This window comes from Anastrepha ludens, chromosome 3, assembly GCF_028408465.1.
Source record: "Anastrepha ludens isolate Willacy chromosome 3, idAnaLude1.1, whole genome shotgun sequence".
In the NCBI taxonomy this organism is placed as follows: domain Eukaryota; kingdom Metazoa; phylum Arthropoda; class Insecta; order Diptera; family Tephritidae; genus Anastrepha; species Anastrepha ludens.
The window spans coordinates 43988377-44012258 of NC_071499.1; the positions used below are offsets into that span (position 1 = coordinate 43988377).

The 23882-nt window shown below is 37.9% G+C and overlaps 1 protein-coding gene across 2 annotated transcripts in view; it reads left to right on the forward strand.

Annotated features, from left to right (window-relative positions):
• The first annotated feature begins 2935 nt into the window (after positions 1 to 2935).
• LOC128857835 (synaptic vesicle glycoprotein 2B-like) overlaps positions 2936 to 23882 on the forward strand; it is a 30069-nt gene continuing 9122 nt past the window's right edge. Inside the window, exons 1-5 of one of the 2 annotated variants that reach the window (XM_054093617.1) lie at positions 2936 to 3146; positions 3216 to 3506; positions 18384 to 18546; positions 18611 to 18789; positions 18852 to 19033. In XM_054093617.1, coding sequence (XP_053949592.1) covers positions 3113 to 3146; positions 3216 to 3506; positions 18384 to 18546; positions 18611 to 18789; positions 18852 to 19033 — 849 coding nt within the window. In that variant the 5' untranslated portion in view covers positions 2936 to 3112. Of the gene's footprint in view, positions 3147 to 3215; positions 3507 to 14892; positions 15069 to 15137; positions 15429 to 18383; positions 18547 to 18610; positions 18790 to 18851; positions 19034 to 23882 lie in introns of those variants that run through there. The other variant, XM_054093616.1, reaches the window with a different exon arrangement.

Sequence of the window (23882 nt, forward strand, 5' to 3'; positions counted from 1 at the left end):
AGTAGCAACGCCCTCTCTTATCGAACCGCAAAACTTATTGAACAACCAGCACATGCAATAGTTTTTGATATGATTTGCGCCCGATATATGGCCCAAATAGTATACCTGCTTTACACTACAACCCTTTAAATGGAGTGTACAAGTTTCAAATATGTTTGATGTACGGTGCGCCATATAAAAAAATTATAAATCTTCTGATAGGGTGATTAATTTTATATTTGTCCGAATTTTTATTTTCCCAACTGTATAAGAAACATAATTTAAACAAATTTCTGTTAAGAAGAAGAAAAAGTATTCAAAACTGGTTTATTGTGGAAAATTTATAAATGTAACAGTGTTACCTTTAAAATCTTAAATTTCTTTATTTGACAATGTTTTGTTTTATATTTATGAATTTAATCGCATGCAGCTTCCGTGAAAACCATAACAGCTTCACTGTGGAAGGGCGATAAGATAAATTTTCTGTGTACTATTTTGTATTTTGTCTGTATTTTATTAATGTACGCATACAGATGTACATATGTATGTAAAGGGTGGTTAAGTTTTAAGGGCCGGTGTTGATTTTGAATAAAATACAACTTTTATGAAAAACTATTGTCATTTCTCTTTATTATGATAATATTGGTATGGCTCAATTCCGTATGGAATAAAATATTGGCCAAATGTCCACCACGGCCTCGGCGGCACACCTCCATCCAATGGTCCAAATTTTCGATGACGCTGAGGCTTAATTGAGGTTCTATGCCGTTAATGTGCCGAATTATCTCATCATTTAGCTCTTGAATTGTTGCTGGCTTATCGAAGTACACCTTTTCTTTCAAATAACCCCATAGAAAGAAGACCAACGGTGTCAAATCACATGATCTTGGCGGGCAATTGACATCGCCGCAACGTGAGATTATTCGGCCATTAAATTTTTGCGCAAAAGAGCCATTGTTTCGTTAGCTGTGTGACAAGTGGCACCGTCCTGTTGAAACCACATATCGTCCACAATTATATCTTCCAATTCGGGCCATAAAAAGTTCATTGGCATCTCACGATAGCGAACACTATTCAGAGTAACTGCATGACCGGCCTCATTTTGGAAAAAATACGGCCCGATGATGCCACCAAAAACCGCACCAAACAGACACTCTTTGTGGATGCATTGGGTTTTCGGCAATCACTCTTGGATTATCATTCGCCCAAATGTGACAATTCTGCTTATTGACGAATCCACTGAGGTGAAAATGTGCTTCATCACTGAAGATGATTTTCTTCGAAAATTCGTCATTCACTGTTGCCATTTCCTGCCACCATTCTGACCATTGACGACGCTTGAAATGGTCAAGAGGCTTTAGTTCTTGAATCAATTGCACCTTGTAAGCGTGTAAATGCAAGTCTTTATGCATATCTAATGTTCATCAACGACGAGCGTGATAATTGCAATTGTTGGGCACGACGACGAGTTGAGGTGGACGGCTCTGTAACCACACTATCGCGAACAGCAGCAATATTTTCTGCAGTACGAGCTGTACGAGCATGCATTGGTGTTTTCATATCTCCTACAGACCCGGTTTGCTCAAACTTTTGCGCAATTTGTCCGATTGTACGCACATTTGGACGATTAAATTGACCGAAAAAATCACAAAGTGCGCGATATGCATTTTGATTTGAACGTGCGTTTTCATAATAAGCCTGAATAACTTTAACGCGTTGCTCGATTGTATATCTTTCCATGGTTCAAATTCAATTAGTCTGGAATTGAAAAATGTCAAATGAAATGCAGAAAAAACTTGGCGTTTAGGTGTGGTTCGCATTCAACATCGGCCCTTGAAATTTAACCACCTTTTACTATATACTTATACATACTATCTTTGTTTGGGGCCACAATATCCGAATGGGTTGGTGCATGACTGCCACTCGGAAGTGGGCAGGGAACTGGGTTTGGATGAGGTACTGCGATGGGAAGAGGGTACAAAGGACCTAGGGGTCATTCATTCATTCATACAACTACTCAGTTACCCAAGTTTTCCCGACGTTCTCAAACTACTTCTCGGTGGTTCACATGTGGAGGTAAGTGAAATTTTGTGAAAGCAACCTGCCATGTCTGACGGAATCATAAGTTTGCAATATTTCAAGCGGAAAACCTCAATTTACGGTGCGGAAGATTAGTTGCTATTCAGAGTAAAGATAGTCGGTATAAAAACTATGATGTATGATTTAAAAAAAAGTAAGCATTTGGTTCACACTGTATACAGTAATCCTGATCATGACGTTTCTTCGTTGATATACTTGTAGTAAGTCATAAATTAGCTCAAAAGTATTATTTGCCTAAGTGTTGTCTCTTTACGTAAGCACCTAAAATGTACTCACTTCTGTTATTATTTGATTTGAATTTGCAAAATATATACACATTTGCAGGCATTTGCTCGCATGCTAATTTAGGTATGTAAAGCGTGCATCACTTGGGAACAGACTAACAGTTAGTAATAGAAAAACGTTTGTTTTTATTTAAAAAAAAAATAGTGAAGCAACCCCCTATTGGACAGGTGCTTATCACAATGTAGATGCATATTTTTTATTTATTTTAATAGAATTGTAGTAGTACAAACCACAATAAGCTAAATGATTGTTGCACTTCATTGACTAACCCTAAAAAACCGTTATTACTTAGCTAATTAAATTAGTAGATATTTGATGAAATTATGATTGCAAAAGCGGTTCTCTTCCGATAAACGTGGCTGCCTATTTGCAAAAGGATGAGAGTCACTATAATTGCATACATACAAACACTTGTACATATACATTTGCGTGTAGTCGTATGTAGACAGCAATGCCCATTCGCTCAGATAAACCCTATTGCTAATCTTGATAAAAACGGGTAAATTACGTAGCACAAAAATAACAACAACGCCAATGCGAAAAAGTACAAAAGATGCTACTAAATATAAGTTCGCATCAGACGAAGGAGTTCATTGGCAGGTGCAGGAGTTTGGACAACTGTAACCCACCATAAGTGAATAGTGCAAAAAACAATAGGAGTAGCCCCTTTCAGTATTGTCATTTAGCAAAAGTGAATAGTGATTAAATATTGTTTTTGAAAATTTCAATTTAACAAAATAACTAAATAATGAGCAAAGAAGAGGCATCAGACAAAACGTCCGGTAAATAGCATTGAGTGGTCCTGAAAAGGAATTGTGAAATTTATTTTCTTAATGGTAATTTTCCCACAGTCGAGGGTAATGTGCCTGGCATGCAGCTGAATCGAACGCTCACAGATCTCAATATAAATTCTGAAAAGCAAACAGAAGCGTCAAGTAAAGATGCACCAGCGGAGTTTGAAACGGCTATGAATGTGGCTGGTTTTGGTACATTTAATATTCTGTTATTAATTTGTGCACTACCCGCTGCTATGGCTACAGTGCTCGAGACTTCGGTGATATCGTACATCTTGCCGAGTGCTGAATGTGATCTCAAATTGTCGCTGATCGATAAAGGACTTTTAAATGGAATTACTTACGTAGGTAAGGATATCGAAATGGACAGATGGGTGCGTTCAGTGCACAGCTGTTGATTACTTCATAAAAACTTTTTTTTTAATAAGGAAAGAACTCTTTTTTTTTAATTTCACAGTTTGTAGCTTTAGGCAAAGAAAACCTTGATTCAAACCTTGATTTAAGTAGAAGTCAAATAGATTATGTGAGTAATGACAATGAAGTTTTGACACTCCCTTATATAGGGTTGCATTTATGAAGGATGGAGAAAGCGGGGAAAGCGCTTCTTGCCTAAAATTAGTACGCAAAGTAGATGGTTAGTACCGTAATATAAATTAAAAAAAAAAATTCAGCATATTAGTTGTTCAATCTACATTAAAACGAAACAGCAGAAAAATTATAGCTTTCTTTTAATGCGAATTGGATATTTACAAGGTGAACTCCAAAATAAACCAGACTGAGCTAAAATAGAAGTTACAAGAGCTCTGTTCGAGTTAATTTATTCAAAATAGTCCACCCTGGCCTCGATACACTGTTTTGCGCGATCTAGAAGCTTTTCGAAAGAGTGTTTCAGCTCATTGAGCGGAATGTCCAAGATAAAAAATTGCATTGACGGTTTGGCCCGTTGGCAGGAGCTCCTTGTGGACAATTCCCTTGGAATCGTAAAAACAAAAGAGCACCAACTTGATTTTTGACTTCTCCAAACGGGATTTTTTGGGTGGTGGCTTATCTGGGGCCTTCCATTCGGCACTTTAACGCTTAGTTTCAGATTCATGTTGGAAACATCACGCCTCGCCTTTTCTCGCCTCTTTTATGAAGTCTTTCGAATGTTGAATTCTGAGCAATTTTTGGGCCTCAATTTCCATGAATTTCTCCGATTCCATGAATTTCAATGATGACTTTTGATACTTTAAACTTAATAACTTCGCTTCCACCGAACCGAATATCACCAAGCTTTCACCAGAAGTCAGCTAGTGATGTAACTTCCAACGCACTAACTCATTAAAAAGATGGCGCCATCAAAAACATTTTTATGACGCCAGTCTTGTTTATTTTGGACTTCACCTTGTATTTCAATTTTTTTTCGGTGCATGTTTAACAACACAAAAAGCACAATATGAAATATAATTTGTAAGTTATTTTGTGTTATATAACTTCGCAATTAACTGGATCGCTTCTGGATAAAAGGGAACTGCTATAAGTTCACCAAGTTTGCAGTTAGATTTGATATGAGGCAAAAGTCAACAAAACTCATGATAGTTGTCGTAACCAGTGAGTCCCTAGAGCTGTATTTTCATCATTTAAAAAAACAAAAATAGTACTAAAACTAAGGATTCCCGAGTATATTTTTTACGCCAAGCAGCAAAAATGTAAAAAAATGTGTGAGTTCAGAATTATTAAAAGAAGAGCGACGCACAGAAGTCATTTATAAAATTCATAATAGAGAAATAATATATCTACTTAAATAGTTGGCGCTTACGCCCTTTATTGGGTGTTTGGCGGTCGAGCTCTCCGTGCGTCTCAAATGGCAAATGGTTTTTCATGAAGAGCTTTTTCAAGGCAGAAATACACTCGGAGGTTTGCCATTGTCTGCCAAGGGACGACTGCCATTTGAAAAAAAAGTTTTCTGTCATTTGATGATTCAAGATAGTAGTCACGCACCAACGCATTCGGCCCCGGCAGGTCATTATTGAAATAATAAAAAATATTCAATAAACATACGGCGGCCACCATAGCGGAATGGGTTGGTGCGTGACTACCTTTCGGAATTCACAGAGAGAACGTAGGTTCGAATCTCGGGGAAATACCAAAATGAAGAAAAAGTTTTTTTTTCTTATAGCGGTCGCCCCTCGGCAGGCAATGGCAAACCTCCGAATCCTCATGCACCTCAAAAAATATCCGCCGTTCAGAGTCAGCTCTATAAGGAAGTTGGTGCAAGAGTAGCTATCTTCTCATACAGTCAAGCAGCTATAAAGGCCTTAGACTCCAACTCCATTTCATCCAAACTGGTCTTACAGTGTAGAGAGGAGCTGGAATTGCTTAGCCATTAGCTTGAAATTACTCTGATATTGGTTCCCGGTCATAGGAACATACGGGGTGATGAGATAGCGGATGAGCTAGCAAGAAAAGGTTCGCCACTAGAGTTAGCAGGGGCGGTAACAGTCTCCACCCCACTGAACACATTAAAAGCATCCGTTGCTTCACACTATCTTGCTTTAGCCGAAAGAAGATGGAAGCAAATAATTACATGTATTACAACAAAAAACACATGGCTGTCATACAAAATCCAAAGGACGATTGACCTGTTAGGATGTTCTCGGCCAAACATTTCACGCATCACTGCAACCCTTACAGGTCATTGGAAAGTAGGGGATCATGCAGCTAGACTCAATCTACCCTTCAATCCTATCTGCAGAAGCTGTCAAGCGGAAGGGGCGAAGGAAAGTCTTTTCCCCTATTTATGTGAATGTCCGGGGCTAGCCAGGGAACGACTCCGCTCCTTCGGTAAGCCTTTCGTACAGCAACTTAAAGAGATCTCAGACATCGAGATAAAGGATTTGCTGTTATACTTGGACCTCACTAAATGGATCTGACTTGGAAACAAAAAACAAATAAAAGACATCATCACACGAGACAGTGGTAGTAAAACGGGGCTGGTCACTAATTAGGAATATTTCAGTGGAAATATTCAACTACTTCAACAACAACAACAACAGAGTCGGCTTAAAACCGTAAGGCCCTCCATTTGCGGAAAAACATCAAGACGCACGCCACAAATAGTATGAGGAGCTCGGCCAAACACCCAAAAATGATATAAGCGGCTACTATGTAAATATATAGTACATTATTCAACAAAAACCGTATAACTCCAAGCTCCAAACTTTGAACGCAATTCACAAAAATTTAATATACTTAAAAATATATATATATAGGGTGGGCCATGTAAAATTTGCTTTTTGAATCGGCTATAAAAAAAAAATTAATCAATATTTTTTCAAACTTTTTTATTTTTTGAAGATTGAACATTGTCATTTATGAATGAAAAATAATATCTTTCAAATGACTGCCACGACTGGCTTTACAGTAGACCATTCGATCAACCCAATTTTTAGGCACATTTTCGATTGTTTGGGCTCCAATTTCATGAATGGCAACTTCGACTTCGTGTTTTAAAGCCTCAATCGTCTCTGGATGGTTCGCATAGCATTTGTCCTTAACGGCTCCCCACAAAAAATAGTCCGACGGGCTTAAATCACAGCTCCGAGGTGGCCAATTGATATCGGAATTTCGGCTGATTATTTGGTTTTCAAAAACGGTAGCCAAAAGTTCAAGTGTAACTTTGGCAGTGTGACAAGTTGCACCGTCCTGTTGAAACCAAATGTCGTCCATGTCATCCTCTTCAATTTTTGGAAACAACTCCTTGAGCATGTCACGGTAACGCTCACCATTTGACATGTCATTTGTGTTACCATTCAAGTACCTCAAATTCTCGTTCGTTTTTTTTAATTTTTTTTTCAGTGAGGGTTTGGGCATTTCCTTCTATATAAAATACATCCGAGCATGTGAAAAGAAGAAAATATATTCAAAACTAGGGTTTTTAAAAAAAATGTATGAATGTAAAAGTGTTTGTTTTATAATCTTAAATTTCTGTTATATCTATTAATTAAATCTGATGCAGCTGCTGTGAAAAAACGTAACAGCTTCACAGTGGAAAGGCGATAAGATAAGCTTTCGGTGAAATATTTTATTTATTTACGTACACATACATACACATACACATGCACGTTGTATGTACCATCTATCCTTGTTTGTTGTTTGCCTGCACACACAGCCACATACAAAAACGGTTCAGGTGCGAATTTGATTTTTGTTTAAAGATGAGACAAATGACGTGTGGCTCGCTTACTGTAGGAGTATTCATTAATCCAAAACTTTACTCTGCAAGTATACTGAAATTAAGTCAGCAATCCAAATCTATTACAGGTTTCTAGCTCCGACCCCAAACTGAAGCTCGAGTACCCATAGTAATACGATGAGGAAATTTTTTCGTAAGAGCTTAGTAAACTCTCAAGCATTGAGATTGTTTAAAAATAAGAAAGGGTTGCATAGAGAAACACTCTTCTTGGGCATGGCTTTGATGTTTTGTGGTCATCCAATGGCATCTGTACGATCAGACTGTTCATTCTAAATCCACAACGGATGAAAAACTTACTTACTTACGGATTGTAACTGTTTGTGACTGTATCGCAATCAAAATTTAGAAAACTATTATTCAAATGTTGCACTATTTTATGGAAATTAACTGTATGAACTGTATGGCGAAAAAGAGATCTTACGAAGCTGCCTTTTTTCACCGATTTATCTTTTCACCACGAATCGCACACGCCAAAACTTGAACAGTTTGACAGCAGCCTTTAAAGGAAGGAAAATTATTGAGTACAACGCCAACAAACTCAATTTCTTTTCTTTGTGGCAACAACTATCAAACTATGCAAGTTTCCAAGTTTTCTCAAACTACTTCTCGGGAGTTCACCTGGGTAAGGCAAATTGTTTTGAAAGAAACATGAATTGAAAAAATCACTACTTGCCATGTCGGACTAAACTTTAGTGTGCAATATTTCAAGCGCAAAATGATTATTCTCGGTTCGGCGATATTTGATACCGATTGACAGCTGATTAGCTGCTCATATGCGTACTAACAGTCAAGAAAGTAAATATTTACTCCGACAGCCAAGCGGCAATAAGGGCCCTCGGGTCAGTGACGGTGCATTCTAAACTGGTCAAGGAATGCTTCACCTCACTTTCGACTGCGTCCGAATTCTTTGACATATGCCTCATCTGGGTTCCTGGTCACAGCGACATTGCGGGAAACTGTGAGGTGGATCAGCTGGCCAGTCAAGGGGCATGTGAGGTGATTTGCCCGCGAAGGGAGAGAATTAGAATCGTCCTGAATACCTGCAGTCTGCACCTGGAAATATGGGATTCGCGCCAACTCAGCGAGCGTTGGGCAAGTACACAAACACGAAATCCTTCTGGCCACGTGTGGATCAGGGGCACTTGGGCGAGCTTCTGAGGTTGACAAAATATCAGCTCTCGAGTCTCGTGGGTTTTCTCACAAGACACTATGCGCGAGGAATGCATGCTGTGTGACTTGGAATTACCTCGAATCCTTTACTTTATTTACCGTAGAACCATTTGGAACGAATTCCGAGTGCACAATACAAGAAAACGAGTAGCATGACTTTCACTTTTGACCGACTTTGACGTGGTTTTTTGGGTTTCGGCTCATGTGGATTGCGCCTGTTGACTGGTTTACATGTCAAACTCATATACCCACGTCTCATCACCTGTTACAATGCGCTGGGTAAACGTTGGGTCCGAATACACTTGCTCAAGCATGTCTTCAGCAGCCTTCATGTGATGAATTTTTTGAAAGAAACTCAACTCTCTCGGAATGATTCGAGCAGGCACGAGTCGAGCAGCCACCCGTCTCATACCCAATTTATGGTGTAAAATGTTGCGAATTGATTCGTGAGACACGCTTAAATCCCGAGCTACCTCCCTCAAACTTTAATGATGGTTTTCCAACACCATTTCCTTGACTTTGTCGATGTTTTCGTCCGTTGAAGACGTTGATGGGCGACCAGATCGGTGCAAATCTTCCACGACTTCTCGACCCTCTGCAAAAGCCGTATACCACTCGTAAACCCGTGTTTTTGATAGAGCATACTCGTCATAGACTTTCTGCAACATTTTCAATGATTCGGCGCACGAAATCCCGTTCAAAACACAAAATTTAAGACAAATTTTTTATTATTATTATTATTAAATTTGTATAATAACAAGTTATACAAATATAAGGAGGCGGCAGCACTAGCAGCATGGGCCATCGGCTGTCTGATAACAAAAAATGTAAATGTACTTTAAATGAGGTCTAACGTTAAGTAATTATCATATTTAAATGCTTATAGCTAAATAAAATAAACAAAGGTAAATGTTAGATCCGTTTTAACAAGTCGTTGGTTTTTAGAAATTTGTAGACAGTCAGTATATTACTTGCAGATGGCTCTTTAAGAAAATCCAGTGCGGGACAGGATCCAAAGAATTGTTGTCTGGAGGTGTGTAGATCTCGACAAGATTGTAGAATGTGATCTAAGGTTGCGGTTTCGTCACAAAAGGGGCAATCGGCTGGCAGCGTACGTTGGAGGAGGTGTGCATGTGTGAGAATAGTGTGGCCCAGGCGTAGGCGCGAGTACGGTTTGAGAACTTTTAATGGAATGTCGGAAGGAAGTGATATCTTTGATCTAGATGGATTTAAGAAAGCGTAGTGGTGTTGGTAGTTTTTCCAGTTATCTAACAGATAAATGCGCCGTTGTTTTGTAATCTCTAGGAGGATGTCACTTTTAGAGTAACATTTATGAAGTATTGACGGTAGATTAGAAACGCTTCTAGCTGCGGCATCAGCGTTTTCATTGCCGGTAATCCCCGAATGTCCTGGAACCCACATTAGCATAATTTTGTTTGGATAGCTTATGAGAATATTTCTAATTGTATTTATATGAGTTTGATCGTGTGTTGGACAACCGATGACATTGATGCAAGATTGACTGTCTGTGCATATAATTATTTTGCCTTTAATTTGTTTGGCATAAATGGAGGCTTCCAACAATGCCACTGTTTCTGCTGTAAAAGCAGAGCATATTGGGTGCAAAAAACCATGTTTGAGCGTGTCTCCGTTTTCCTTTGTGACGGCAAAAGATGTTGAGGTTTGGGTTTTTGATCCATCTGTAAATATAAAATTCCATCCCTGTTTGGAGTACTTTTCTTTTTCGGATGTAAACAGTGCTTTGTAAATCTCCTTCGCTGTATGTTCTTTTGGTCGCTGCAGCGTGTTAATAGCAAATGGAATATTGCGTATCGTCCATGGAGGTTGCGTGTCAGCTGTGAGGTAGCGAATGGTACACGGCAGTTCAAGTCTTCTTTGCAAGCTCAAACATTTGGCTACAACCGACGTAATTTTAGGATGCCTTTTTCTTAAAGATGCGTTTCTGAAATCTTTAATAAGATTGACATTGTAGGTGAACAGTAGTTTTGGTAAAAGTTTATGAGTACTGTCTTCGATCCGATCTGGAATCTTTGGCAAACCTGTTTCCGCAAACAAGTTTCGAAGTGGTGTAGTTGGGAACGCTCTAATGCTCCTGCGTATCGCAGAGTGATAAGGCGATGATATTTGGCTAATTGAGCGTTTATCTGCGTTTCCGTATATAGGAAGGCCGTAATCGATTTTTGATAGGATGAGTGCTCTGCATGCATGAACAAGTGAAGATGGATGTACAAACGATTTCTTAGAAGATAGGTATTTAATTATATTTAACCGTGTCATAATACAATCTTTTATGTATTTACAATGTTTTTTAAACTTATACTTAGAGTCTATAATAACACCTAGAATTTTTATTTCTTTTACTAACATTATGGAATGGCCAAAAAATTGTGTAGGCAACCCAGAGCAACTAGATTTTTTGCAAATGTGCAAAGTTTTAGATTTTTCGAAAGAAATTGATGTGCCTGAGGTCGAGGACCATGTCATTATGTCTCGGAGAATGCTTTCGAAAATACGAGAGACTGAAAGAAGACTAGCATTTTTCGTGAAAAAGATAACTTCGTCGGCGTAGAGCTGACATTCTATACTGGGATAGTTCGCTGACAACTTGGCAATTTCATCGAACGCTATTATAAAAAGTAGCGCGGAGAGTGGAGACCCTTGTGGCGTTCCATTCTCTAGATTTACAATAATTGAGGCAAAACCATTTATTCTGACCCTGCATTTTCTGTTAGTGAGAAAACTTAACAAAGTTTATAATTTTGGAACCAACCTTCAACTTAGTTAATTGTTTCAAAATGATATGTACTCCAATTCGGTCGAAAGCCTTCTCCAAATCGATTACTAGAAGTGAAACATGGTTTCTTGACGAGAGTGCGTGAGAGTGACGACATAGTCAAGGTGCAAAAGGGCATCAATTGTGCCACTGCCTTTTTTATATGCAACCTGGTTAGAACTAATAACTTTGTTGTTCTTAATATACCACATCAACCTATTTGCAACCAGTTTTTCCATTATTTTACCCAGGCATGATAACAGAGAGATGGGCCTATAGCTTTCAACAGAAGTAGGAGGTTTATTGGGTTTCAAAATTGGTACGATATAGGAAGTTTTCCACGCTTGAGGGTAAAAGCCGTAGTTAAGCATTTGGTTATACAAATTAATTAGTCTGCATTTCATGCAACTGGGTAAATTTTGAATCATAGGATAAGAAATTCGATCAAGCCCAGTAGTTTTACCTTTCACGGTAGAGAGCGCGAACTCCAATTCATTAATAGTGATTTTCGATTCGATTGTCCTGGCAGCAGGTGATAATTTGTTTGTAATGTTTGCTTGGTCGTTTAGACAGTTGTATTTTGGCGAGGAAAAGTTGCTTGAAAAGCTGGCGTCGTTTGAATTAGAAGCATAGAAGGAGGCAAAATAATTGGCTATTTCGAGTGGAGAACTGATAACGCCATTTGTGGAGTTAATGTGGGCGAAAGTAGTTTGCTTACCTGAACCAGTGAGCATTTTAATATCATGCCATATTTTTCGGGGCTTAGTGTTAGGATTTATGCTAGCGGTTAACTCTTCGAACTTCTTACGCTTGGCATTTTTGGCGGTGCGCTTAAAAAGAGCATTTGCCTTTTTGTAGCTTACCAAGTTTGAGATAGTGCGAAAGCGTTTGTATTCGTGCCATTTATTCTGTTTGTTTCCACGAAGTTGGGATAATTGAGAGTTCCACCAAGGAATCCTTGTCTTGCTACTTTTTGGTGAAGCTTGTGGTATAGCGTGATGTGTTTCTGTTCGAATGATTTTTGAAATATTGGCTGCCTCTTTTTTGTTCGCTATTTTTATTCATAGTGAGAATCGCAAAGCACACCTGCGGTTGACTGATATAATTAAATGCCAAAAATAAGGTAATTTACACGCTCACGCTCAAACTCTGCGAAACCATAGAGGACAGTTGTACCAACATTCCAGGAAAAAAAATTAGACATATGTGTGTACGCGCTTTTTAAATAAACAATTCCCGATACTTTTTTGACAGAATGTATACATACATATTAGGGCGGGTCGATTTAAAAATCGCTCATTGCTCTGTGAAAATCGTATTCTAGGGATCAAAATAAGAAACTTTGCCGAAGGAACCCAGAGGTATGGTATAAAATGTAATTGTTCCAATGTTGGGAAAGAGTAAAAAAGTCGAATTTGCCACTACTTTTGATTTATCTTCTTTTGAAGAAAAGTTATGTATGCATATTAGGGGAGGTCAATTTGCTCTTGAAAAATATAACAGACTTTGCTTCGGCTATTGCGGAGTTCTACAGGCAATTCTGAACGAAAAATTCCATGGAAGCATAGTTCTAAAATGTTCGAGCTTACTGATTTAGTTTTAGTTATTTTTTTGTTTCCTTATTCACTCCTCTCAGGAACATAGGGCCTCGACAAGACCCAGTCTTGTGTTGGTTTCGTTAATGTATTTTGATTTCTGACAGGGTAGGTGATTAGCCTGCCGCTACCAGTCCTAAATAGTGGGAATGCCCACCTGTCGTTGCTTAGGAACAACACAGTCTTACTGCTAGGAGCGCCATCTGTGTTTCACATTTTTCTGGCAGATGGATCGCACAGGTGGCCCGCTTCCTCTTGCTGGCGCCACTGATGCAATGTGTAACTGTGTGTTTTTCTTTGCTTTTTGCTTGTTTTAGTAGCCACAATGCAAATAATGCACTGACTATTGTGCGGCCGCCGTATCTGAATGCGTTGGTGTGTGCCTACCATAGGAAATACCAAATTGAAGGCAATAATAAACCTCCGAGTTTAATTCTCCTCATAAAAATATTTGCCGTTCGGAGTCGGCTTGAAACTGTACGTCCCTCCATTTGTGGAACAACATCAAGATGCACGCCACAAATTGGAGGAGGAGCTCGGCCAAACAGCCAGAAGGGTATAGGCGCCAATTATATGGTATACATACGAGGTATCGCGAATTTTGTGTTTTTCAAAAATTATTTATTTATTCATTAATATCTATTTTGCCCCTTCAAAGTAATGCTCATGAGATATTATGCACTTGTGTCAACGTTTTTTTCATTTCATTTTTTTATCTTAATGATCTCCTCCTTCGATGCCGTCTTTATCTCGTCAATCGTAGCTTAGGGGCGTCCATAAATTACGAGAGATGTTTACGTTGGAGAGAGGGGCGGCCTCGGAAAATATCACGCAATTTCTTTTCTGATTGAAACAAAAAAAATTATACTGTTTTGGTCCATTATACAGATTGTACATGCTTAAGATTTAATCTTAAGCGTAATCGTAGTATGATTAAGATCATTCAATCAAATGAGCGATTTTTTTGCCTCCCCACAAATCGACCCGGCCTAATACATATCGCACCCTAAATACAAAAGGGGCACAACTCAAAATTTTCCACACTCGAGCTTGACTTGTTTACAGTAGCACAGAAAACAAACTATGTGACATATCACGCTGAAATTTGCCATGTAAGCTTATAACAGTCCTACCAAAAAACAAAAAATGTATTTTTGCCATATGTCATCCGCGGACCGTTTTATTGATAACGTCTCGTTCATATTTGAGCAGAAGTACATTTTGAGTTGTGACCCTTTTGTATTTAGGGTGCGATATATATATAATTGGAGCACACATTCTTCCTTAGATGTTTGGTTGAGCTCCTTCTCCGATTTGTGGTGCGCCTATTGGTATTGTTGCACAAATGGAGCGACCTATGTTTTATGCCGCTTCCGAATGGCAAATGTTTTTTATAAGAAAGATTTCCATGGCAGAAATACACTCAGAGGTTTGCGTTTGCCTGCCATGGTGCCGTGACCTTATTAGAAAAAAATTTCTATCATTAGGTATTTCACGCTTACAATGGGTTTCGAACACAGACACTACCGAATGGTAGTCAAGTACAAACTCATTTGGTTACAGTGTTCGTAATAAAATTATAGTAGTAAAAGCCGCGGTAAGGTAAATAAATGTTCCTTTTCATTGCTAATTAAATTATTAGACATTTAATCAAATAATGAATTCAAAAGAGGTTCACAAAAGCCCTTGCGAGAAACGTGGCCGTTTATTTGCAAAAGGATGACAGTCACCATAATTGGCATACATACTAACACTATTGACATGTGGGTAACTATGCCCACAGATAAACACTGTTGTTGATTTTGATAAAAACCTATTAAATAATAATAATTTAGCAAATTATACAGCGAAAAAATAACAACAAAGCCAATGCAAAGAAATACAAAAGATGCTACTAAATATGAGTTCGCTTCAGACGAAGGAGTTCATTGGCAAGTGCAGGAGTTTGGACGAGTGTAACCCACCAATAGTAAATAGTGCAAAAAACAATAGGAGTAGCCCCTTTCAGTATTGTCATTTAGCAAAAGTGAATAGTGATTAAATATTGTTTTTGAAAATTTCAATTTAACAAAATAACTAAATAATGAGCAAAGAAGAGGCATCAGACAAAACGTCCGGTAAATAGCATTGAGTGGTCCTGAAAAGGAATTGTGAAATTTATTTTCTTAATGGAAATTTTCCCACAGCCGACTGCAATGTGCCTGACACGCAGTTGAATCGAACGCTCACAGATCTCAATATAAATTATGAAAAGCAAACAGAAGCGTCAAGTAAAGATGCACCAGCGGATTTTGAAACGGCTATGAATATGGCTGGTTTTGGTACATTTAATATTCTGTTATTAATTTCTGCACTACCCGCTGTTATAGCCGCGCAGTTCGAGACTGCAACGATATCGTATATCTTGCCGAGTGCTGCATGTGATCTCAAATTATCGCTGATCGATAAAGGACTTTTAAATGCAATTATTTACGTAGGTATGGATATCTAAATGAAAAAAGTGTTTCTCAATATGTGCGTACGGTAGTTTCTGAGGTGTGTATGTAATAGGCAAAAACAAAAAAAAAATCGGAATACACAAAAAAATCACGAATTTAGGAGCCAAAATAGTAAAACTACAAATTAATCTCTCTAGGTTGATGGCCTTTGCTGATAGTTGCCTTGAAGAAACAAAAAATCTCTCCTGAGACACTCCTGAACCTAAAGTATTTCTGCAAAGCGATTTTGATAATTTGTTGTTTTTGTGTCGAAAGTGCGACCTCCACGCATTACAATTTTCGTTATATCTTCTTTATTTACAGTCGGATGTCTGAGTATGGTATATCAGTGTTTCTGACTCGAAAAGGAAATTAGTTTGTTCTTTGGCCTCATTGATCAAGTACCCCATCCTAGAACTTACCAACCAAATCTCAGTTCGTCCCACCCTAAAGTAACATCCTGAAACCTAGTAAACTAAACCAAAGGTAGTTATCGATATCCGACTGTAAATGCCGAAAATATAACGAAAAATGTAAAAAGGCGTTTGGCCACAAACCAAATATTTTTTTCCAAATTACCTTTCAGGCTCAGGGGTATACGCGACAAGTTCGCCACTTTTTTCGGTGGGGACTAATACTCAGTTAAAATTTCGTGTAAATAAAAAAAATAAAAAGATATAAAATATGTACATACATAAGTAATTTACCTCTCACACGTCAGAAATTTTTGAAAGGTCTTTGAAAGTTCAAGGATTTGATTTATTTAGAAAAATAATTAAAAATTTCCTTTCAATATAAAATGATAATATGGGTATTAAATAAAAGAGAAAATTCTACTGAAATTAAAAAATATTAACTTTTATCCACCTGGTCTCTACTCTCAGGCCCTTCAATCTGTCCTACTAAAACCAAAATACTTCATATATGTAAAAAACGGGAGTGTCCTCCTTCTTCCCTTACCCTCAATGGGGTAAATATTGTAAATACAGATAATCTTAAGTTTCTTAGTATTATATTCGATCACAAATATTCCTTCCAACAGCACTGTAAATACATATGTTAGGGAAAAACTATATGTTAAGTTAAATATTATAAAATACTTATCAAGCAAACGCGTGCTAATTAGCGCAACTCTACTGATTAACGTGGTAAAAGCCCTCATCCTATCAACCATTTATTACGGTCTAGCTGTTTATGGATTGCACTCCAAACAAAATCTAAAGATGCTTGCTGCCTCCTACCATGCCGCAGTGCGCAGATCCATACGCGCCTTTCCGACATCGCCCATAAAGGATTCTTGCCGAATCGGGCCTTCCATCTCTATACGACAACATGGAGGACAAAATATTCAGGCTCAACCTTCTTATTGGCAAGAATTTCAAACTGCAACTTCATACATACTCATCCATACACACCTGCGCCTTATTTGCAAAACATGCGGAACTGCCCTCTAAACCACACACTCGGCGGTACACTAATCACCCACCGTGGGTGGTCAGCAAAAAATCCTTTATCAACGACCTAGCTAATTTACGGAAAGATAATACTCCAAACGCCGTTTACAGGGCCAAGTTCTCCGAATCTATCGCAGACTATAAATTTAACGGGTGGCAATTGGTTTTTACTGACGGGTCAAAAGGATCCCACACTTCTTACGCAGTGGTAAAGGAAAATCAGGAAGTTATCGCATACTGTCTTCTATTTTCATTCTGATCGATTTTCACCGCTGAAGCAACCGCTATATTACAAGCCGTTCAATACTGCGCCATAAGTAAGGGTAAACATATAACTTGCTGCGTCAGTTTGTCCTGCTTCCAAGCCTCCAAAACCACAAAAAATCAAGCAAAATCATCGACTGTATTAAAAACATACTACTTACCCATCGGAGTAGCATCAAAATTATGTAGATACTTGGGCACTCCGGCATCCAGGGTAACCACTGGCAGATACAATTGCCAGGGACATTTCCATCACACCAACAATCACATTAGAATTCATTCTACCTAGCGACATATACCGACTTATTCATGAACAGCGGCAAACAAAGTTACTTCGTGAGTGATCGTACTATAAACACCATTATTCGAACATTAACCCCAAACGTACAAAACCTGCCTATCTATTGTCTGCCTATCAATTCGTATTGGGCGCACCATAATTACTAGCGTACACCTATTACAGAGTAATACATCCAACACCTGCCCCTTCTGCCAAGCCACAGTCAGTGTGCATCATCTACTGGTATCCTACCCAGAACTTGCTTCTCAAAGGCATCACCACTTCAGCAACACAGATCCTCTTCAACTTTTAAAAGATGCCACTGAAGATAACATTAAAAAAAATTTACAAATTTCTAAAGGACACCGACCTACTCCGTCGTATCTGATCCAACACACATCATGAGTTTGCTTGAGTTTACTTATAATTTTATTACATTACTAATACATTTTCGAACTTCATCCTTCTAGTTTTCACTGAAGTTTTTCCATAATTTTTTTTAATTAATCATAGCCTTGGAATTTCAAAGTTCTTTGTAGATTTATGTGATTGTGTTGAAAGTTCGCGAGCGTTTGTTTCGAACGGATGTTACAAAAAACCATTTGACCGGTCAGACGGGAAATTGGGCTGGGTTCTTTTGAATGCTACTTCTTGACAAGAAAAAATATTAAATTTAAAGTTGCCACGCAATGTGTGCAAATTTTCAAGGGCGGCGCTTTAAAGAAATTTCCAAATTTGCTTTTACGAAAACACAAAAAAAGAAACACAAAAAACTTGTTTCAAAAAGTTAATAGCCCGTTGTCATATGCGCTAGAGTTGGTGCAAAGATAAGAAGTGCATAGAAAATAATAAAGATAAGCTTACGCAGTTATACGATTAGTAGTGTTAACTCACCATTTAAAATTTTGATAATAAAAAATGTTTTATTTTATTTATTTTGATTAAAATATTCAACAGGCATGATTACTTCAGCCATATTATGGGGCTACGTAGCTGACACAAAGGGGCGCAAAAAATTGCTCATCTCTGGTTATTTGACTAACATTATATCCATATTGGGTGCAGCGTGCAGTCAAAATGTCATACAGCTCATGGTCTTCAAATTCATCTCCGGATTCATGTAATATCAAATTTTTGTGTAACTTTAAAATTGAACTCTTTAACCAAGTTTCCAATTTCCATAGCATGTGTGGTCCTTTCGCCGTTCTAATGAGTTACCTAAGCGAATTACATGGCAAGAAATATCGCTCGCGTATTGTTATGTTACTGGGTCTTATGTTTTCACTGGGCAACATATTGCTACCCGTAGTCGCACTGGGCGTTTTGCCAAGCCATTGGGACTTCCAGATATTGGGCTTGCAGTGTAGGTGGAATTTAATTTTTATATATTTTTTTAATTTTATTTGTTTTCCATTTTTCGTACAGTTCATTCGTGGCAAATATTTTTGGCACTTAGCACTATACCTTGTCTACTTGGAGGCGCCTTACTCAGTTTCTTCCCCGAAAGCCCGAAATTTTTAATGTCACAAGGTCGAAATGCTGAAGCACTGCGGATTTTCCAGCGCATATATGCGATGAATAATCGTAAACCACGTGAAGACTATCCGGTAAGTGAATAATTTTCGTTTAGTGTATTGAGAAACAAATAAACTAAAATTCAAATAGTCTACTACAATACAGATAATCCACTCTACAAACTTCAACTTATGGTATTATATGTACACCCATAGTCAAAAGTATGCACACAAAACACTATTTATTACAAATCCATTGTTTATTGTTGTTAAACAACAGTATTGAAAAATGTTGTTGCAGTGTAAATTCAAAGAAAACAACGGTATATTTCATACTAAGGAAATCTCCTGAATTTATGCCTCCTGGCAACAAAAGTAATTACTCTGCATTAAAAAGTTAATTGTTTGGGAAAATAAATGCTACTTTAAGATGTTATATTAATATTTTGTAAGAAAATTTATTAGTATTCCGTTTCATTGCCTTTGACATCGATTACTGCTTGTAGCATGGAAAGAATGGAGTCAATCAATCGGTGCAAAAATGGAATTGTCAGCTTATCCAAAATTTCATTAATTTCTTCGATTGTATCATGTCTTTTCCTATTCTTATTGATTTTACGTTGTTGTTTGATAAAAGACCAAACATTTTCAATAATTTTAGATCTGGACTTTGAGTTGGTAGAATAGTTTGATTTGCTTCACTCAAACTGTTGTAGGTTGTGTTGTGTTATGGCATGGTGCATTATCATGTTGTAAAAGCCTGTCTTTGGTTGAGAAAAGGTTGTTGGTTGTAGTGAATGCATGATTACTAAGAACGCCACTGTATCCGGCTTGATTTACAGTACCGCTAATGGGCCCGAGCTCTCCATACTCGCAGAAGGACACGCACCGCCAAAAAATAACTGAACTGCTTTCAAATCTGTTAATAGGCTGCACTGCGCTACTACGTAGGTTTTGTGGTGAATGCATGAATTTTCTTCCTAATACTCCCTGAAACTGATGTGAGGACTCATCTGTCCAATACACATTATGCCTGAACTCAATTGGCTGTTTATGTACTCCTTAGCAAAGGTAAGACGCTTGGATTTGTTTGCTGGTCTTATGTCGATCACCTTACGTACAACAAAAGTTTTTGTACTTTTTAATCTGCGCCGTACTGTTGCCTCACTTACTGTTTTTCAAAACAATGCGAGAACTACAGGACTTAACGATGTATTCTCTTTGATAGCTCTTATTAGTATTCCGACCTCTCTACAGGGTTCGGCACTCGTAGTGTAACCAACTTCATACCGCTCACGCAGCTGATGCCCGTCTGTTAGCTAACTGTCCAGAGTATTGTTTACAAGCGTTCGGAAGCATTTTGTCAAGAGCAAAAGCGAAAAAAGAAAATCAGTAACGGATTTCAAACGTAATAGTGTGACTGCATTATATTTAGCTGGAAAATCACAACCGGCAATTGTTCGTTTGCTCGAGCACCTTAAAGTAGGAAAAGTTTGTGTTTATCGCACCATTACTCGTTACAATGATACTGGTAGCATCGCGAAACGTCATGGAGATGGTCATCTAAAGACTGCAACGTACGTGACGGAGAAATGGTTAAAAAAATGATGAAGCTACTTGAGCGAAATCCCCGACAAAGTACCAATCAAATCCAAAAGCGAAAGAACTGAAAATATCTGACTCTAGCATCCGAAGCATACTGAAAAATACTCTCAAAGTCAAGCCTTAAAAGATCGAAAAGGCGCTTGATCTCACACCAAAGCACGAACAAGTCAGGCTTGAGAGAGCGAAGGAGTTGCTTCGCTTGGCCGAAAGCGGTCAATTTCCGAATATTGTGTTTTCTGACGAGAAAATTTCTCAAATTGAGCAATTCGTAAACTCCCAAAACGATAGGGTTTATTTCACCGACCGTTTATACGAGAATTCGAGTCATAGATTGGCCATCAGGAGGCAGCACCCGCCACAGGTAATGGTTTGGGCCGCTTTAACCGCAGATGGGCGCTCTCCAATCGTTTTCATCTATTATTCTGGAAGTTACTTTGAATTCTTACATCGATTGTTTTAACCATTTTAACAATTTAATTTTCAGAACAAATGGTTTTTCTCACTGGTAAATAGTTTTTTTTCACTAACACTTTTTAACACGTTGAATGGCATGGGGGTCATCGGTGACCGGCACTAAGTTTTTTTGTCACCGGTGACCCCCACGGCTAGGATTGCAAGAAACACATAATTGGACTTAAATTAAAAATTTTAAAATTTTCAATTTTATTTACGTTATTACAATAGTGTAACTGATTTAAGGGGGGAAGCTGGTCTAGAGCGCAAAAAATGGGCATATTTTATGAATTTATTTTGACTCAACAAAGGAATCAATCGAAAATCTGTGAAATAGGTTTAATAATATAGCTTTCATGGTACAAATACAAAATTTTTCGTCTGAATTAATTTCAAAATGGCCGCTGTCCAGCAGTTCTCCTAAGGCGCCTTTTTTTCTAGTGGGTCCATTGCCGAAGACGTAAACTCCTTAATTTTTGTCCTGGATCAAAAAATACAATTTTTTTAGTTTCTATATAACAACAGAAAGAGACGTACGTAGGATTTTTTCGATATTTTGTTTTTTCGCGAAATGGTGCACGTTTGAACAAAAAGTTACAATTTTCACTATAAAGAACGACATAAAATTGTTGATTAAAAAAAAAACTATGTAATATAAATAAAAAATCCTACGTACGTCTCCGGAGAAAGGTATTTCGAATGTATTGTCAAAATTTCGTAAGAATCGGTAAAGATTTGTTCGAGTTATGTCTTCGGCCAGTTTAAAAAAAGTGATTTCGAGAAAAACGCGTTTAAAGTTGTAAGTAGCGTTCGGGGCATACCTGCGAGGCACTGCCGTCGAATGAAAAATTTGGGCATTTAGACATTTTTGCTGGCATCCCTCATTTGGTATATTATTTCTAAGACCCTAAAGCACCTTTTAAGACAAAAAAAAATTTTTCGATTTTTTCAAAATTCTAGACCAGCTTCCCCCCTTAATGTAGTATAGAACATTTTATTTAAATATGAGAAATGTGTGTATAAATTTCATGTGCACATAATATATTTTACATACTTACTAATAAATTCATGTTAGCGCCACGGGCAAACCATGTAAAATCGGCGTGGCATTCAACGTGTTAATGCAGTGTAATTACTTTAGTCGCCTGGAGGCATAAATTCAAGCACTTGCTTGATTGTGAAATATACCGTTGTTTTCTTTGAATTTGCACTATTTATCTTTGCATACTCTAAAGACTTCAACAACAACAGTTTTTTTTTTTAACAAAGATGTTTAACAACAACAAACAAGGGCTTTCTAGTAAATAGTGTGACGATTTCAGCTTTGTGTAAATACTTTTGACTATGGACGTATATACCTGTTCGCTACAACCAACTCAACCTTCTTTCCTTAAACTAAACAATTCTTCTTCTTCTTTATTGGCGCCATAACCGCTTACGCAATTTTGACCAAGTTTAACAAAGCGCGCCAGTCGTTTCTTTCTCGTGCTAACCGGCACCAATTGGACACACCTAGTGAAGCCAAGTGAAGGCCTTCCTCTTCCTCTCTCACCACCAGCTGGTACTGCTTAGAATACTTTCAGAGCCGGAGCGTTTGTATCTATGTGTGGCTGCTGGATCTTTATTCGTTGCGCTATGTCTATGTCGTCGTAAAGCTCTTACAACTCATCGTTCCATCACCTGCGATATTCGCCGTTGCCACCGTGGAAAGGTGCAAAAATCTTGCGTAGAATCTTTCTCTAATACACTCCAAGCAAGGCTTCATCGGATGTTGTCATCGTCCACGCTTCTGCGCCATACGTTAGGACGGGCATGATGAGAGCCTTGTACAGTGTTAGTTTTGTTCGTCGAAAGAGGACTTTACTACTCATTTGCCTACTTAATCCAAAGTAGCACTTGTTGGCAAAAGAGATTCTACGTTGGATTTCAAGGCTGTCTTTGTTATCGGTGTTAATGCTGGTTCCTAAGTATACGAAGTCTCTTACAACCTCGAAATCATAGCTGTCAACAGTGACGTGGGTGCCGATACGCGAGTGCGCCGACTGTTTGTTGTCTAAACAATTACAAAACTAAAAACTGGTTAGTTGCGGAAATTAGGTAGAGTAGTACTCTTATTAGAAACTATAAAAAAATCAGTCGGTCAAAGATAATCTGTAGTTCAACGTTAGAATTGCAAAAGTTAATAGGCGAATAAAATAAGTCATATCCGGTTTCACTCAAATAGCAGTCGAGCGATCAATACTCTCAAACATCTCTATGAACTTTTACGCTTCTACACAGAAATTTCAACGCCATACTAAATGAAAATTGTATCGCTGCTCAGACAAAGATGATCAGCTAGGGATAGAAATAGACTGTGAGTACGTAAAATAACGACTGTGATCAGGAGAAAAGTTTAATCGTGTATTAAGAGGAAGAATATAGTACTTTTGTGAAAACCGTTTTGAGTGGAAAATTCGAGACATTTTTGAAGGTTCCTTGAATTCCTTGAACGTATTTTTTTTTTTTTTTAGTTTTTTATGTACCACAACTGTGCAAGTTCAAAATGAGAAATTATAAGATTATATTAGTTGTATTCATCTAAACGCCTAACCTTACGAAACACTGAAATTTAAGCGTTTTCAAACACTCGAGAAATATTTGTGTAACTGCATAAACAGGGCCGCTTTTTGTATTCACTTAAATTTACGCAATAAAATTGTCGATTAAACTTACACAATTCGTGTAAGTACTGCAAAAAGAATTTTCAACTCCAATGTTAAATCAGTTCTGCTCTATGCCATGTGTGTCTGTCTGCGGAAATCGTACAGGAGCTTCAAGTGTTCGTGAACCGCTACTTGAGACGCATTCTACGTATCTGGTGGTCAGACAACTGGATACCTAA